Raw genomic sequence first — 15,703 nt, forward strand, 5'->3', positions numbered from 1 at the left:
CACAGTGGTCGTCCCACTACAATTTAGTAAGATGATTCCTCACTGGGCAAGCTGAAGGCTGTGGAAAAGGCAGGACTGGTCATTGCTGGCCCACTTTTGGGACAGCTTCGTGCTGACAGATTGCAGGGGAGAGAAGTGAGAGGCAGCAGAGTGGGCTGCAGTGGGGGGTCTCCTGGAAAAGGAGCTGTCAGGGTGTGAGTGGAGGCAGAGCTGCAGCTGGTGCTGTGAGGTTGCAGGCTGCAACAAGGGCTGTGCCAAAAGCTACCTGCCTCATGAGGTATTGCACAAGAAAATAAGGCATCCATCAGGATTGGCAAGAGAGGTCCTTTGGGGACGCTTTTCCAGCATTTTTAAAACTGTCAGTAAGTGTGTGGAAAAGCTGGACTCTGTTTCCAAACTGTAGCAGTCAAGTGAGGGAGGATTGCAAAATAATCTTGGAGATGTGTAGGTGGCAGTGCTCTTACACAAAAGCTGTTAATTGCCATCCCATAACTAAGAATATCTAATTTCATGCCTGAGGATTCAGATGAAAAAGCTGCACAGCAGCACTCTCTGAAGAGCTGAGAGGAAGCTCACAGCTGACCTACTTCATTCACTATGTTCTTTTCTAGGCAGATATTAAGAAAGTGAAAAAAAAAATCATGCTATCAGAAAAATACAGACAAAAATTCTTGCATAGCATTCTAGTTAAGATAGACATCCCCATACAGATAATTTTTTCCTTTATTACTGGACTAAAACAGGAATGGCAGCAGACCCTGGAAACCAGAACTCATCTATAATGTAGCTATTGAACTGCAAAATTATCAGTTCTGGAATTCTCTTCTTGTGCCTTTGAGCTGCACTCCTTCATGTAAGGACTTCAAAATGAAGGTGGGCAGTTTTGCCCTGCAGCCTATGCTAAAGCCTAGTGCCTGAGAGCACTTGGTGCATTCTCTTGAGAGCTGCAGGCTTGAATTCCAGCAAGGATATGGGATACAGGCCCTTCACCTCCTGAGCAACATGAATTTCTCCACTGCAGAAGTTAGGTACTATTTTGAATTTTAAAAAACAGAAAAAAAAAAAAATTAAATAGTCATTGTAATGGCATTTTTCAGGAGACCTATTTGAGCAGCTTTCTCAAGGTCTGCTTTGAATCCATTCACTAGATGTTCTCCAGGAATTTACACCTCATCTTACCTTGCTCCTGAATTTCAACATGGGCAAAGCATCTAATTGCTCACATCAAGATAGTTCAGAGCAAGCAAAGGAAAATGCTAGCTGCTAGAAAATTTACAAAAGGAGAAAACAAAATGCATACACATTTTGGATGAGGGAATTTTTCTTTCAGATGGCTTTTTGGATGTACAAGTTTAAAGCCAGCCTATATTCTATTTAGGAGAGACATATCATTTTTTTAACGTGTCTTCTCCTTTCTGAAGCCATATATAATTCTGTGCATTAAACATGTTATTCACTGATTCTCCATTATATATAAATTTTAAAAGCACATTACAAGTGTTAATTTGTTAAACTTCATCCCTCTGAGGAAGATGTCACTTAATGTTAAACCAGGAAATTATCAGTAATGTCTCCCTATCATCTGGAAAGAAATTTAATTTTTCTCCCACAAGCATTCCCAGGTCATGTTTAACTGTGATTTCCATGATTTATACTGCACTTTAAAAAACCTTTCCTCATTCTTCAAAGCATGGAGAGAGCTCTGTCTCTCAGATTTGCATCTCAGAACTTCTAAATTCACCACTCAGTAACATGGGAAAAAGAAAACACATTTTTTGGAAATTCATTGCTACAGTGTTCCACATCGGTAACTTCAGTGGGATGCTTTGGACCATTTTCTTCCCGTTCTTTGAAACCTTGAGATAAATAGTTTGATTTATCCCCATATAAAAGACAGACTTCTATACTATGTAAATAATTAACCATCTTTAGAAATACATGGTTCCTTTAGAAATACATCTGTTCCTGCAGACACCATGCATACAAAATTCTCTTTGGAGCTATTTGAGAACTTAACACAGAGAGTTAACACTTAGGAGAGTTGTCCAGACAGGTGGTGGAGTCTCCATCTTTGGAGATATCCAAAAGGAATCTGGACTCGGTCTTGGGCAACCAGCTATAGATGGCCCTGCTCATACAGGGGAGGGGGACCAGATGACCTACAGAGGTCCCTTCCCACCTCAACCCTACTGTCACCATGAGCACATGTGCACATCAAGGAAACAAAGTGTTATTCATATCCAGTGAGCTTAAGGTCAAATTTACTCGTATTCTGGATTCAGATCAATACTTACAATTCAAGGAGCCTAGTGGCAGAGCATTCAATTCATAGGTTCTAAACAAAACTGGCTGCAGTGATTATTTTGAAGTACAAACTAGCTATCAAAGGATTAAGAAAGCATTTGGGAGAAAAATATGATTTCTGCTTTTCACCCAGGTGTTCTTCACAGTGTTAGAAAATGGCCCTGATTTTAAGGTGAACAGAGTTTGCCAAAGAAAACTATAGTATTGGTAGGATTGTGTCTAATAAAGAACAAGAAAGGGTGATTAGCCATGAACACCTCTGTGAGAGGCAGAGACCTCCTCACAATGGAAGCTCCTGTGCCAGCCGCCGCCACAGTGCCTTCCTCATTGACTTCCACATACGCCTTGTGGACAACATTTGACAGCACCAGAGATTTTGCAAATGTCATTGCAGAAAGGTCAACTTTTGATTCAGTGAAGATGTCGGTCATCCCCATCTCTTGTAAAACCTCGTTGAGGTTAAAGGTGCCTTCCAGCTTGAATCGGGGCAGGTAAACCTCCACTGTTGTCTCAAACATGTTCTCTGAGGAGGCCCACAGCATTAAATTTTCATAGGTGATTGTGCTTTCAATCTATAAGATGGGGGGAAAGGAGATTAAAATAGGTGGGAAGCTTTGAAAAATCAAGATCTTTACCCACTGTTAATTCAGACAACTGGCTTCCAGCCCTAGTCTGTGACATGTACTGCCTTACCTGCTCCAGCCCACTGACAGATCCATCAGCCGCATCCTCTGGCAGCAGGATGATCATGCTCAGTGACTTCTGAGCATAAGGGAGTTCAAGGATCTGAGCACCCACCTCCTCAATGTAGCCCAGTTTAAATTTGCCTTTCTGATACATCATCTGCACAGGTTTCTTTCTGTTCTATTGAAAAGAAAATTACACAGTCAGGCAATACAGCTCTTACCAACACCTCTACCCCACAGGGGAGGCAACTTAAGTTCCCAACACACCCACAGCTTACACACAGGGCAGCTCAGCCCTGGACATTGTTATGCTTGCTGCAATGCTCACAGTATCTAAGGTGAATAGTGTTAAGATTACAGAATGCAGATGTACCTGATTCAGTTTAAAATCCCTCTGAACTGTTTTTTCTTCCTCAAACTTGCGTTCCCAGGATGCTTTAAAGTAGATTACATTCACAAGCACCAGCAATGCACGTCCATCAATCACACCAGGTGCAAAGAGTTCCTTGATTTTACCTAAAGGGAATTTTGAAACACAGAAGTATTTGTTAGCTGTCATTAAGACTCTGGATTGAGACTCTATTATTGGTCTGTGAACCTAGTTTTGGAAAAACTTAGAAACACAGTTCTCGGTTTATTCGAAGGACAAAAACAATATAGGTAAACAAATTTCCTGTTTGTTTAGGAAGATTCCTCTGCCCTGTTACCAGCCAGGGAGAATGGGGGTCACCAAATTATCCCCTGGTATTCTGAATCTGCATTTATGGCTCTTTGCAGGAGCAGTTTGTCTGGTCAAGACTTATAGTTATTACTGCAATTATCAGGCCAGGCATAAGGGTGGGAATAAAAAATATTTTACAGCAAACATATCTTTAACTCATAAGTAATTTAGCTGGTAACTTACTCTAATATTTCAAGAGAGATGGGAAGACAAACTACCCTTAAACAGCATAAAAGTGAACACACAGAAATGTGAACACACAGAAATGTGAACTTTGATTTTCCTACCCTGGAATTTCATTTGTTGAACCCATGTAGGAAGGCAGGGATAGAATGGCTATATGGTTTTGCTTTGTTTTACCTTGTGTCTCACTTTCAACCCAAGCATTAATTTTTCTTCTGGCAGCTTCAACAGCACCATGAAAGTCTACTGTTTGCAGCATTGCCCCATATAGTTCCTTGCTACACATTAGAAATTGCTGTAAAGCAAAATAAAGATTATTAATTGGTCAAATCAATTAAGCACTTACTGCTTATTGAAAGAAATCAATCTCTTGATAGTATTTTAGAAATGGTGAGGGACCTGTTGAATCTGTAAGGCAAAATTTCATTTTGGAAATGTCAAGTATCTGAAGTATATTCTGAGGATCTTTGAAAAAGAGATTCTAATGCATAGGTTAAAAATGTAAATAAGTAAAAAGAAAACCAGAAGAATGAGTCTTGTCATGGAGAAGTGCATAACTGAGGTTGTTTGATGCTAAAGTATTGAAATAATTGACAGAAAAGCAAAGATGTGACTAACAAGTTAGCCATACCAAGTACTCTCAAGACCACTCAGTCATTCTGTAGGAAAGGAGCAAGAAGTTCAGCAGAGCAGTCCTGTGCATGAACCTGTACAACCTTCCTGGAGATAAACCCTCTCCAAGCTTACTGCTGCTTCAGCTGTCCCACTTGTAAGACCTGAAGTAGGTAGTTTACAGACAGCTTGAATAGGCTATTTTTAGCTGTAGGTTTTCCTCTGGCTGAGTGCACACATATGAAAAATGTACCAAAAATGAACACATCCCTGCTTTATTTTTGCTCTATAACATTTGATATCCACAGGGTGGTTTGTTTCTGTTTGGTTTTTGGGTTTTTTTGGTTTTTTTTGGGTTTTTTTTGTTTTGTTTTGTTTGTTTTTTGTTTTTTGTTTTTTGGGTTTTTTTGTGTGTGTGTGTGTGTTTGGGTGGGTTTTTTTGGGTTTTTTTTGTGGGCTTTTTTGGTGGTGATGTGTTTTTGTTTTTTTTTTTTTAAATAAAAGCATGGAAACTTGACAGTCTTGTCTCTTTCCCACCAGCCTCAAGAGTTATACCTCCATGTAGTATATCACACGCTCCAAAACACACACAAGAGGGGCAACAGTGAGGCTCACAGTTACAGGGAAGCTTGAGGTCATGGCCACAGCAGTTAGCAGGTGACTTACCTGCTGGAGCTCAAATCCTTGTTGTATAAAGAGATTGTTGGCCAAGGTTAAAACATATTTTTCACCAAGGTTTTGTAGTTGCAAAAGCAGCTCCTGGAACACTTTATGGTTAAGGTCTCCCTCCTTGTTACACTGGGAGTAACACAAACACAAGAATTAAAATGATTCCTCTGTACAGCTTTGGTTGCTAATTTGCATCTTGATTAGATAACATTATAAGGATAACGCCTGCTGTACTGATTTTTAAATCTGGCTAGTCCAAGCTTCGTAGCCTGATCGTCCTTCAGATGAGATCACTGAAGGCTTTGGCATTGATTTACTGGCCCTTAATAAAATAGAACCTTGCGTCAGCCATTTCCTAGAGGATTAGGCAGACTCTGAGCATGTGATCTTGACTCCCTCCAGTGGCAAACCCTGGAGTTTTACCCGCACTAACCTGCCACGCAGTGGAGGCAGGGCTCCCCACCCAAGGACACACCTCTGAGAAGGAAGGCTGACTCTCCAGGCTTCCTTCTGGCTCCATTTCTGGGGCTGCGCTCTCGTGATCAGATCCAAGACTCATTCTTCCTGCAGCCTTCCTGACATGGAGCACCTGCAGGTGAAGTTATGTCAGTTGTAACTGGGATAAAACCGCGTTCCTTGTTTAAAAGCTTTGCTGTGCCCTATTGGATAAGTGGTGTAGATTCATGAAAGATATTTTATCAGCTTCACTCATCAGCTGAAATGACAGTCTTGAACTTGTTCATACATTCATGTTCAGACTCACTTTTCTATATTAACAAACCAAGAAGAACTTGCACTTAATCCCTCAAAATGTTACATTTCACTACCTCAAAATGTTTATATTTGATTTGTGTTTTCATTGTTACAGTTATCTTAAATTTCAAATCAAAGAGTTGCCCCAAGTAAAGAGATGAAAATTAATTTTCTTTAAAAACATCAAAACTGGCTTCTTGCAATCATTCCTGACATTAGCATCAGTTTAAGAAATAGATCAAAACCACAGTGCTCTTAATGGAAACCAGTCCTTGTTTCTGCTGTGCAAATACATCACTGAAAAATTTTGAGCAGTTTTTCTATTATAATTATCTTGCATCATACATAGACTTACTATCATTTTTTAGAGGATACTGATATTGAGCAATTCCCATTGCTTTCCTAAAATAAGCAGGAGTCCCTGTCTAAAGTATTGATGTGGCAGGGTTATGGTAGCCAGGGGGGCTGTAGGGGTGGTCTCTGTGCAAAGAGAACAGACTCAGAGTGTCTGGGTGGACACCTGGCAGCCACAGCAAAGGTCAACCCACCACACCCTGGTGAAAAGCTCTGCCTTAGGATTAGTGGTCTTCTACCACTCATGGTAGAGAGGAGAAAGAAAAAAAGAAAAGAGAAGAAAGATTGTAGAAAGCAGAACTTGCACTGCAGGAGTGAAAGACACAGTGACTGGAGGGGTGGCCTTCTTCACTTCCTCCTTGCCCACCCGGGTCTCTGTGGGGTGAGACATTTTGACTCTTGAATGTCATAAGGGACAAGTGAGCTAATGCTTTCAGCCACCCAGGTGTAACCCCTTCAGGTGTCTGCAGCTCTCCCCACTGCCCACCCAGACTCCCACTCTCAGGATTCTCGTAGCAACCACAAGAGGAAATGCCTGCCCATAATTCTGAAATAAAGCCTGATATTCTGCCACAGGCTTGGGGAAAACCAGAGCACTCCACTGTGCTGTATCACCTCCCCTCAGTCAGCCCTTGCTCTGTGCTCTTGCAGAGGGTATGATGGGATTCACACCAGCAGATGGCAGGGATCATAGTGCTCCAAGAACAGCTGTGAAGGCAGCACCTGTGCCTGCCCTTGTGCAGGTTTCTTGTTTGCAGGTTTCCCACATGTGTGCCATGCTGGGATGCCAGACATTTCCTTTGAGGGAACAGCAAGTGATGTGGCAGCACCTCACCATGGTTCATTCATACTCACTTTTTCTATCTGAGCAGCAGTGTTGTTTTTTGCACCAAGATGGATCAGAGCCAGGGCAACAGAGATGCTCATAGGAGAGAAGACAATATTTGTGTCCTCTGCACTTCTGTTGAGCTTTTTGTAAAGATCAAGGCAGAACTCAGTAACTGGTCTAGAAATGGAGTCCATCACGAAGCAGCTGCTGAGTGGGAGCACAAAAGAATTAAAAAATTTAGTGCAGCTGGCCTAGCTAGACCACACTGTGAAGCATCTGTCTGCCCTGAGACTTTCCCATAGCTGGTTGTTGAACATAGTAGATGTTTTCTAAATCCTGAAAGTTTTAATCAGCCTTCCACAGATCAGTCTATGATGCACAGCAGGAGCACAAAGGGTCTGCAAAAGGGACCCATGCTCACAACATATGGACATTCCTCAGAAAGGACCCTTTTTCTGCCTTATCCCATGCTGTGTCTTACTTCAACTTATGGTATTGAAATTAGACAGGTATGGATTAACATTTTCCTTCTTCACACTGGTTTGATGCATACACCTGCATCAACTCTTAACAACATACATTAGTGATAGAGACCTGGTGACAGAAAGCCTGCATATAACTGTCTGTGGTAATCAGAACTGTGGCAAGGGGGTTTCAAACAACAGGTTTCTAAAAATAAAATCACTATTAATCAAATGTCTTCATAGATGAAAAACACGCATTAACAGCTATGGAGACTGTCTGTCTACATATGGAAACACTAACAGTTTGAAATACATTTTTGACTTCTAATAAGTTTTCCAGGAGTCAGAGATTGAGGCAGGATGCACAATTAAAAATTCCAAACAAAGTAATAGCCCAAGAGCCCTGAAGTCTCTAAGTTTCTGCTCAGTGATATGACAAAATATGTGTCACTCTCTGCTTTTGTACTAGAAACATTACAGTCTGATACCTCTCCCATAGGTCATTTACATTCAATCCACTCCACTAAGAACAAGTTAGCACCAAGTTCAGCTCTGTCCTTGCAAGGAGGAGGCCATCTAAAAAACCAGGTGATTAGAAACTCCTTTTCTGAATTTTAGGAGAATTGTAAAGTTGTTTTGTAGATATCTGTGGGATCACACAAAATTTTCTGGAATCATAATACCAAAAAAACAAAAAAAAAAACAAACAAACAAACAAAAAAAAAAACCACAACCAAATCCCACATCACTTTCAGTATCAAACAAAGATTTTGGACAAATAGCACTGGTCTGTGTTCCAGAAGGATTATTTATTTAGGGCAAAATACACAGCCACAGTATGGAGACAAGTCTTTCATGTCTTGTTTGTCACAGATCTTGCTGTCTCTACCTTTCAGCCTGCACTGGGACCAGCATGGGTCAGGCCCAGAGAAAGCTGCCAGAGTTCCTCTCTTTTGGAAAAAGAAGTGAGTGCACAGCTAAGTGGTTCTCCCCAGTGCCCACAGATGGCCACAGCACAGCAGGCACTCTTCCTCAGCCCTGTCGGCCCTGAAGCTGCAGCCTGCAAGGTGAGGTTACATGAGGAGCTCCAGTCTGTGTCACTAGAGGTTAAAGGTGGGAAGAGGCTGGTGCAAAGCTGAACTTCAGGGTCTTTTATCAGCAGGGCACTTGTACAGCCTGTCCTGGGCTGTTGGTGTCCCTTTGAGACTTGTCTTGAGCTCTCTGGGGAAGGGGTTCCCTGGTGCTGGGGACCTGCAACCCATTCCAGCCAAAATTCTCCTGTCAGCCTCCCACTGAGGCCCCAATTCTTCTACCACAGCCACAGCTCCCTCCCTTCACAGACCTTCACAGAGTTCTCTTTATGCAAAGAGCTGCTCAAAATGCCTTGCACTATTCTCAAGATGCAGCATGCACACTACCTCCAGCTCAGCCATGAGCCAGGCATGACTTTGCATGGAAAGCTGGAACTCAGGTGCCAGAAGTTACTAGGACATTAGGAGTTGATATGGCTCAGCCAAGATACAACATTTATCTGTGAAACCACCTTCACCTGCACCAAGTTCCAGACAATGGGAATGAACTCAGCCCACGGGAAAACAGACTGAGCCTAAAACAAACTGCTGCTTGGAAGAGATGAAAAAGTAAAGTTTTATGAAGGTACATATATGAAGGTACAACATGTGGCAGATGCAGACATTTCTTTCCATTTGACTAACAACAGCAACAATCAATGTTTCATCCTGTTTCTGAGTGATGCTCTGTGGAAAGAACCTGTGATGCTGAAAGAAAAGTTCACAGATATTTCATACTGAGACTTTTGTTTTCCTCTGGAGTCCAGAAGTACTTCACATAAAGACCTAATGCAAATGGACAAAACAGATGAGAAATACCAAAGGGTTCTTTGCACAGACAAATTAAAGGTGAGTTTTATCTCATTTATTCTGAACACAGCTCTTTTAGCTCTGCTATTAGTGTATTTTTATGTAATATGGTTTTAATTTTCCTTTTACTAATGCAGTAATCTTACAGCAAGACATTGCACTAAACAATTTCTCTTTTTTTCCACCTTCATATCCTACTATCCACAACCTTCTGAAAACAAAACAGTGCATCTTCAGTGCTGAAGTTTGTAGTGCTATACTTCCACATCTCTTGAAAGATCTGAAATGGAGCTGTGAAATCGGACACGGTGAATGTAGGGCATGAGGCACTTTCTAGGTGTGTCCCACCTTCAGACCGAGTCAAGGAGAAAAAAAAAATGAGTTAATAATCTTACTCAGTAGGAAGAAGGCAGTTCCACCCCACCCTGCAGGGAAAAGGCTGAATGCCAAGAAAGGAGGGAGAGCCCAGGATCTGGGAACAGGTTTTAATGTGTCTGGCACACTGATGTGGCCACTCCTTCAGCAAAAGCAGCTGGCTGTCACCAGGGAGTCATCCAGGTGCAAACACTATAGCCAACTCCATGGTTTTGTGAGTGGGAACTACTTAGAGAGCTGCCCTAGAAATCCAGAGGAAGGGAGGGCAGGTATAGGCTAGTGAAGGAACTTTCTTACTGCACAATGAAAGGATTTAGTGAAGTTCCTTAATCTAAAATGGGGTGAGAACAAGTGCATGAATGATTCCTCACCCCAAAGCCTTCTATGTAATTTGTGCAATAATTCAATCAGACTTTTGGAGCTACTGCAAGGACCACAGCATTTGGAGAGCATCTACACAATGGACAGCAAATGGTAATGTCACTTTTAAATCATCTTGGAGTGGTAAGGAGGGATGACACAGGATCAAAAGAAGTGTTCCAGGAAGTTCCTAGCTGCTGTTCTGCACTAGCCAAAGCACCTGTGCTGAGCATTATTAGTAGTGCAGAGCCCCTGATGACAGGAGATCCTTTGCATGATGGTTCAGCAGCTTTTAACATAGTCTGGCAAATGAAATTACTGGCACTGCAGTATGTGAGCAAGAAGCTACCCAGGAAAATAGCTTCCTTCAGAAGAAACCACTGCATACTATAGACCTCATAAAAATTACAAACTTCCTCCATGGTTGTGTGAAATTATGAACACTCCTATAACTATTCATGATCTGTTCTCTCTTTATAGTTTGTTTTTGGCTAAGGTTAGATGAAATCAAAATAAAAACTATCAAAGAATAAAGAAACCTGTGCTGAAAGCTGTCATAATTAATGGTTGTATTAGATTATATTATTCAGCCAACAGGAGGAGGCAGTAAATATGGTGGAGAAGGTAAGAGACCTGTAGCCTTGCTGTTAAGGTGAATCTGTATTTCATACAAGTAAGAAGGAACCTGTTTTACTGATGCACATGATAATTCCTATTGCATGTTTTACGTATTCAATCTGCATCCCATTAAAGTGCTTTAATATACATTCATTTCTCATACACAGAGGGAGATAGAATTGGCAGAAATTACATGGTCTATTCTACAAAAAGACAACGTGACAGATAGTGCTGTCCCCTGACATGAAAATTGGTAGAAGTGAATTTCTTATTTTTCATGACAATTCATAAAAGAATACAAGTTTCTGTGCTGATTTGGAGTGAAAGGGACAAACAGCACATTTAAAAAATTACATTTCCTACAACACAGCAATTCTGATCATCCCTAAGTAGCACAACACATGCTTTAAATTAAAAACCAATACATTTCAGTACAAAGCAGCTTTTCAAGCTAAATGGTGCCAAGTTCATTTTCCAAACAACCTAGCTTCTCAGGATGCTAACTTTATGCCAGAAAGCTTTTTTCTGACTGCTTTTGTTAGTTTGCATCAGCCCCTCTGGTGTCTTCTACACCTCCTTCTAGGCCAGTTATTTCTGCATAAACAGGCATGGATGTGCATTGGCCTGTTACAAGCTCTACGGTGGCAAGTAATTTGCTGTGCCTCTGTGCAGCTGTACAGACTTCTCTGCAAGCTTCTAAACAGCATTGCCAAACCCAGGAGCTCATATTTTAATAGCAAAGACTATCACCCCCACTAACACAACAAAATCTGAATGCCACTCCACCCTTTCTCTTTTATAGCGTCATTGTTTAAGAGCATAAACAACTTCCCTGGTAGTGGGGATCAGTGTAAAGGGGAAATGCCTTAGAATCCAGTCAAAGAATTGCCTGCCCTCTCTCTCATGTAGAAAACATTTCAAGGCTTTTTCTTGTGCTATGGAAATGTGAGTAAAGAAGGAAAATTAACCTGCATTTCTCATGCAGTGGGTCAGGTTGCCCAGGTCACCAGCACCATCACTTTATATGAAGCCTGTTTCTACCAGAGTGAGTAGAGGTACTCTGAAAGTGCCTGTACTTCAGCCCTTCTGGAGAGACAGGCAAAAAAGAATATACTTTCTCATACAATCCACTGAACTCATCAGTCTTGTGGCAATTAGACTTTACTGGGTGGACAGAGAGGTTTTGGGGAAATTTCAGATGCAGAAGCCTGTGAAATTTAGGCAGGAATTTTTAGATGTATCCCTAAAATCCTCATTCATGTCCCACTGAAGACCAGCTCCCTTTGTGTGAGCTCTTGAGCCACCTGAATTTTAGCAGTGTGTTTTCCTGCCTGCAGCCTGTAAGGTTATCTCTCTTTCTGGCCAATATGTAAAAATTATGTTTACTTTACCAGCCTGTAGAGTACTTTGGATCAGGAAAAAAAAAAAAAAAAAGAAAAAAGGAAAAAAAAATCACAGTTATTTTGGGAAAAAAAAAACCAACAAAACAACATAGAATTTTTACCTTCTTGCCTGAAGAGGTTAAATGAAGAAGACAACAGCTGAGTTCTGGAGCACGTTCCTGTGAATGCTGTGTTTAAAAAAATCTCCCACTCTCTTGTGGGAAAGTTCAGCCTCTAACCAATAATTGCTGATAGCAGCATCTTGCTGTTTAATGCAAATGCCATTACCATGAAGTTTCCCCACAGAAGAATGGGAAACCTGTATCTAGCAATATGCTATTAGCATTTCTCTCAAGCTGCCCAACAAGTCTGGCAGGCAATATCTGCTGGCAACATTTCCTGATTGCAATGCCAAGCCACTCTCAGCTGGAAAACTGGTCATTAACCCTAAGAAGATCCATGACTGCACTGCTGTGCTTAGTCCCTTTCAAATTTTGATGGGGTCTGGCCTGGACAAAGGTGTGTGCAGGGTTCATGCCAAGATTGTTTGGAGCTGAGCTTGTTTTAGAGACAGAGCAAATGAATGGGAAATGAAAGCATGAGCTTTATGTTGCCTACAGCCATCTCTCCCTCTCAGGTAAGGAGCTGGCTTTATGTGCGTGGAAGAATTAATTAGAGAAGGGAAGAAATATTTCCTTGAACTGTAACAGGAATCCCCAGCCAGGGGGTATTCTTTTAAATCTTAAATCACTAGAGATAACAATAAAAGAAGGCCAGGAGTGGTTGATCACTGAGGTTAAGTCTCCAGCATAAAGTGAGAAGGAAGTAAAGAGATGGGAAGCACGGAGCTGCACTAGCACAGTGTTTGATCTCTAATTAGTACCACTGAACTCAGCTGCAACACTGGGTTTTGGCAGCTGGACTCAGAGATCAGAGCTAAACTAGAGTTGTATGTGGCTTTGCAGCACCAAAAATTTTATGTCTTTTCTCTTCTTTCTTCCTACAAATCATAAAACTGGCTTTGGATTCATAGGATACTTATGGGATCAAACATGGTAAGAGGAAGGAGGCCCTCAGCACCATCTTGCCCTACCCATGCTTTCCTCCCAGTGCAGAAGCTGGATGATCCTCTTCTTTAGGCACAGCAGTGTCCAGCTTTGCTGTTCCCCACTCCTCTGCCAAGGTCTCAGCCCAACTGGCCAAGCTCCAGTGCTCCAATACCCATCTGAAAACAAGAATCCATAAGCAGTGGAAGATACAAAGATAAAATGACCATTCTCATTACCTCAGTTATTTTCCTTCCTTTTTTTGCTTCCATTTGCCATTCACTTTCTTGTTTCTGTTTTTTCTTCCTGCATGTTTCTGTAGTGCTCCTTAGTCTTCTTTATCAGCTCTTTCTCTATTTTTAAATTTATTTATTTATAAACATTGCCATGTATCTTCTGATGCTTTTCTAGTCCATGCATCTTTTCAGTGACAACCTAAGTATTTTGAGTATCTTGCAAGATTTTCCTTCTTCCAATTTCTATATTGACATCATTCCTCCACTGATTTATTTTGCTTGCTCTGTCATGTATGCCCTCAGAGCTTTGCCTCAAGAAATGTCAATGTAGGTGCAAATTCTGTCTTTTCTAGGCCCTTAGGACAGCATATTCACAAAAATGTACTGCTTTTCCAGTGGGGCCAATTTGCCCCAAAGTTGCATTTTTCAAGGTTCAGAACTTCCCCACAAACCACTTTTGCTACTGCAAGCCATTAAGACGTGCCCCTTCTCAACCAAATGCTGGGGGCGAGGAGCAGACAGTGACTGTGCAGGTGGGCAAGTGCTGAGGTGAGCAGGCACACAGCCCTGCTGCTTGCAACCGCCTGCCAGAGCCAGCCACAGCTCGCTGTTTTCCATCGGGGCATCATCCATCACTGGATGGTAATGCCCTGTTGAAAGGTGAGGTGGAGCACCCTGTCAATCTGAGCAAGTCCTCAGCTATGCTCCCTCTCTCTGTTGTGACCAACACCTTCCAGCATGTAAGAGTTCCTGCACACAGACTCCCACACGCGTTTTCCCACGTCCGCCTCGGCAATTTCTTGGCCGGGGCCCAGAGGCCAGCAAAGGGTAGAATGAAAACAGTAGACTGTAACATGGTTTCTCACAGCAGCAGGAGTCTCATGGATACTTGTCCCTCACATGCTGCAAGGTGGAAAAAGCTTCACCCTGGGACTGGCAGAAAGAAGAAGCAGAAGTGAAAAATGAACCTGAGGTTTTCATGAGCAAGCCACCCTCTTCATAAATAACCAATAAGTGGGTTTGCTTTATTTGGGCCAAGACAGCTTTGTATCTCTAACATCTGCTTGCCTTGCACAGGCTGGGATACCTTGGAATTAGTCAGGAGATGGAGAAAGACGGGCCCCACCCTGAAGCAGTGTTTCTCTCTGCTTTCATGGGATAACCCTTCCTGGCCAAGCTATCACAAGGAGAATTTCTCCTTGTCATAAATTTCTGGGGATATGCCAAAAGCTCTGATCAGCGTTTAAACAGAATACAGCTTCCATTAAATGAAGACTGCCTCCTGAACTGGAATGTTTTCATAACCTGAAAAAATTGAGAAAGCAATGTCTGAGCTTTTCTCCTTTAGGGAAGCTCATCCAGGGAGGAAAAGAGGGTAGGGACAATCTGCCAGAGGTTTTCATGGGTCTAGCAGACCAGCAGAGCTGTAGCAGTGTGAAATGGCCTGCTGGACAACTGGAACCACCTGACAAAGAGTCAGTGCCCAAGCACAAACTGTACAGTCCCTCTTCTCTATGCATGGACTGCCTGTGCAGCTGTTTAGTCACCAACCCCATGCACAATGTCCTGATCCACCTCCTACAGAACCAGTGGAAGCCACAGTGACAACAGCCCTGGATACATCTGACCCCAGCCTCCAGAGCAGATCAGACAATGATGGGGTGTATCAATCATTACCAGTCTTTCAGGTATCACTGAAGTTGAGCCAGTAAAGATCTTTGCAGCTAAGTCCTTCTCAGACAGGATGGGCTCACCTTAATTGTTGTATTTTTCATTTTTCTGACCAGTATCCTTGTGTCAAAACATCTGATGGATATGAGCAAAGACCCCCATAAATCTGCAGGGTCTCACTTCCCATTGTTTTTGATCCAAGTTAGTCTCCTCAGCACCCTCAAAGATGTGTGCCAAAGACCCCAGTTAACCCTCTGGCACTGAAATGCCTTAGAAATCATTAAAGGTCCTCCAAGGGAACTACTGAATTATTGTGACTAAAGGCTTCTCATGGGTTGTTAAGCTCAAAAATCAAAACAGAACTCCCATCTCTAAATTCACAATACCCAGTGCTCTGATGTTGAAAGTATGCATACCAGGGGTTGTTGCGTGTTCTCATTCAGAGATCTCTTTCCAGTTTCTTTCAGACCTGAGGCACCAAGAGGATTTCTCAAGTAAAAATGCTTCCATCATTTGAGGATACATAATAGAATTCTGCATGTATCCTTACCACCTAGTAA

At 42.1% G+C, this 15,703-nt stretch overlaps 1 protein-coding gene across 3 annotated transcripts; it reads right to left on the reverse strand.

The window, feature by feature from the left end:
- Positions 1 to 2,214: 2,214 nt before the first annotated feature.
- On the reverse strand, positions 2,215 to 13,532 carry LOC128808745 (serpin B12-like). 3 transcript variants are annotated; one of them, XM_053980240.1, is made up of 8 exons: positions 13,476 to 13,532; positions 7,138 to 7,318; positions 5,651 to 5,764; positions 5,173 to 5,304; positions 4,072 to 4,189; positions 3,364 to 3,506; positions 2,998 to 3,168; positions 2,215 to 2,876 (listed from the first exon to the last, which is right to left on the reverse strand). In XM_053980240.1, the coding sequence occupies exons 2-8, from the start codon at positions 7,303 to 7,305 to the stop codon at positions 2,472 to 2,474; spliced, it is 1,251 nt and encodes a 416-aa protein (XP_053836215.1). In that variant the 5' UTR covers positions 7,306 to 7,318; positions 13,476 to 13,532; the 3' UTR covers positions 2,215 to 2,471. The 3 variants fall into 3 exon arrangements, with proteins under 3 accessions (XP_053836215.1, XP_053836196.1, XP_053836204.1); XM_053980221.1 differs by lacking the exon at positions 13,476 to 13,532 and adding an exon at positions 12,313 to 12,381; XM_053980229.1 differs by lacking the exon at positions 13,476 to 13,532 and adding an exon at positions 12,313 to 12,373 and having other exon boundaries at positions 7,138 to 7,315.
- Between the last annotated feature and the right edge of the window lie 2,171 nt (positions 13,533 to 15,703).

The sequence above is a fragment of the Vidua macroura genome, chromosome 1, assembly GCF_024509145.1.
Source record: "Vidua macroura isolate BioBank_ID:100142 chromosome 1, ASM2450914v1, whole genome shotgun sequence".
NCBI classification, from domain to species: Eukaryota; Metazoa; Chordata; class Aves; order Passeriformes; family Viduidae; genus Vidua; species Vidua macroura.

Coding starts and splice junctions, on each gene's coding strand:
- LOC128808745 (XM_053980240.1), bottom strand. CDS start 7,305: ATGGACTCCATTTCTAGACCAGTTACTGAGTTCTGCCTTGATCTTTAC. Junction 4,190..5,172: donor AAGGATTTGAGCTCCAGCAG/GTAAGTCACCTG, acceptor TTTGCTTTACAG/CAATTTCTAATGTGTAGCAA. Junction 3,507..4,071: donor GGTTGAAAGTGAGACACAAG/GTAAAACAAAGC, acceptor AATTCCCTTTAG/GTAAAATCAAGGAACTCTTT.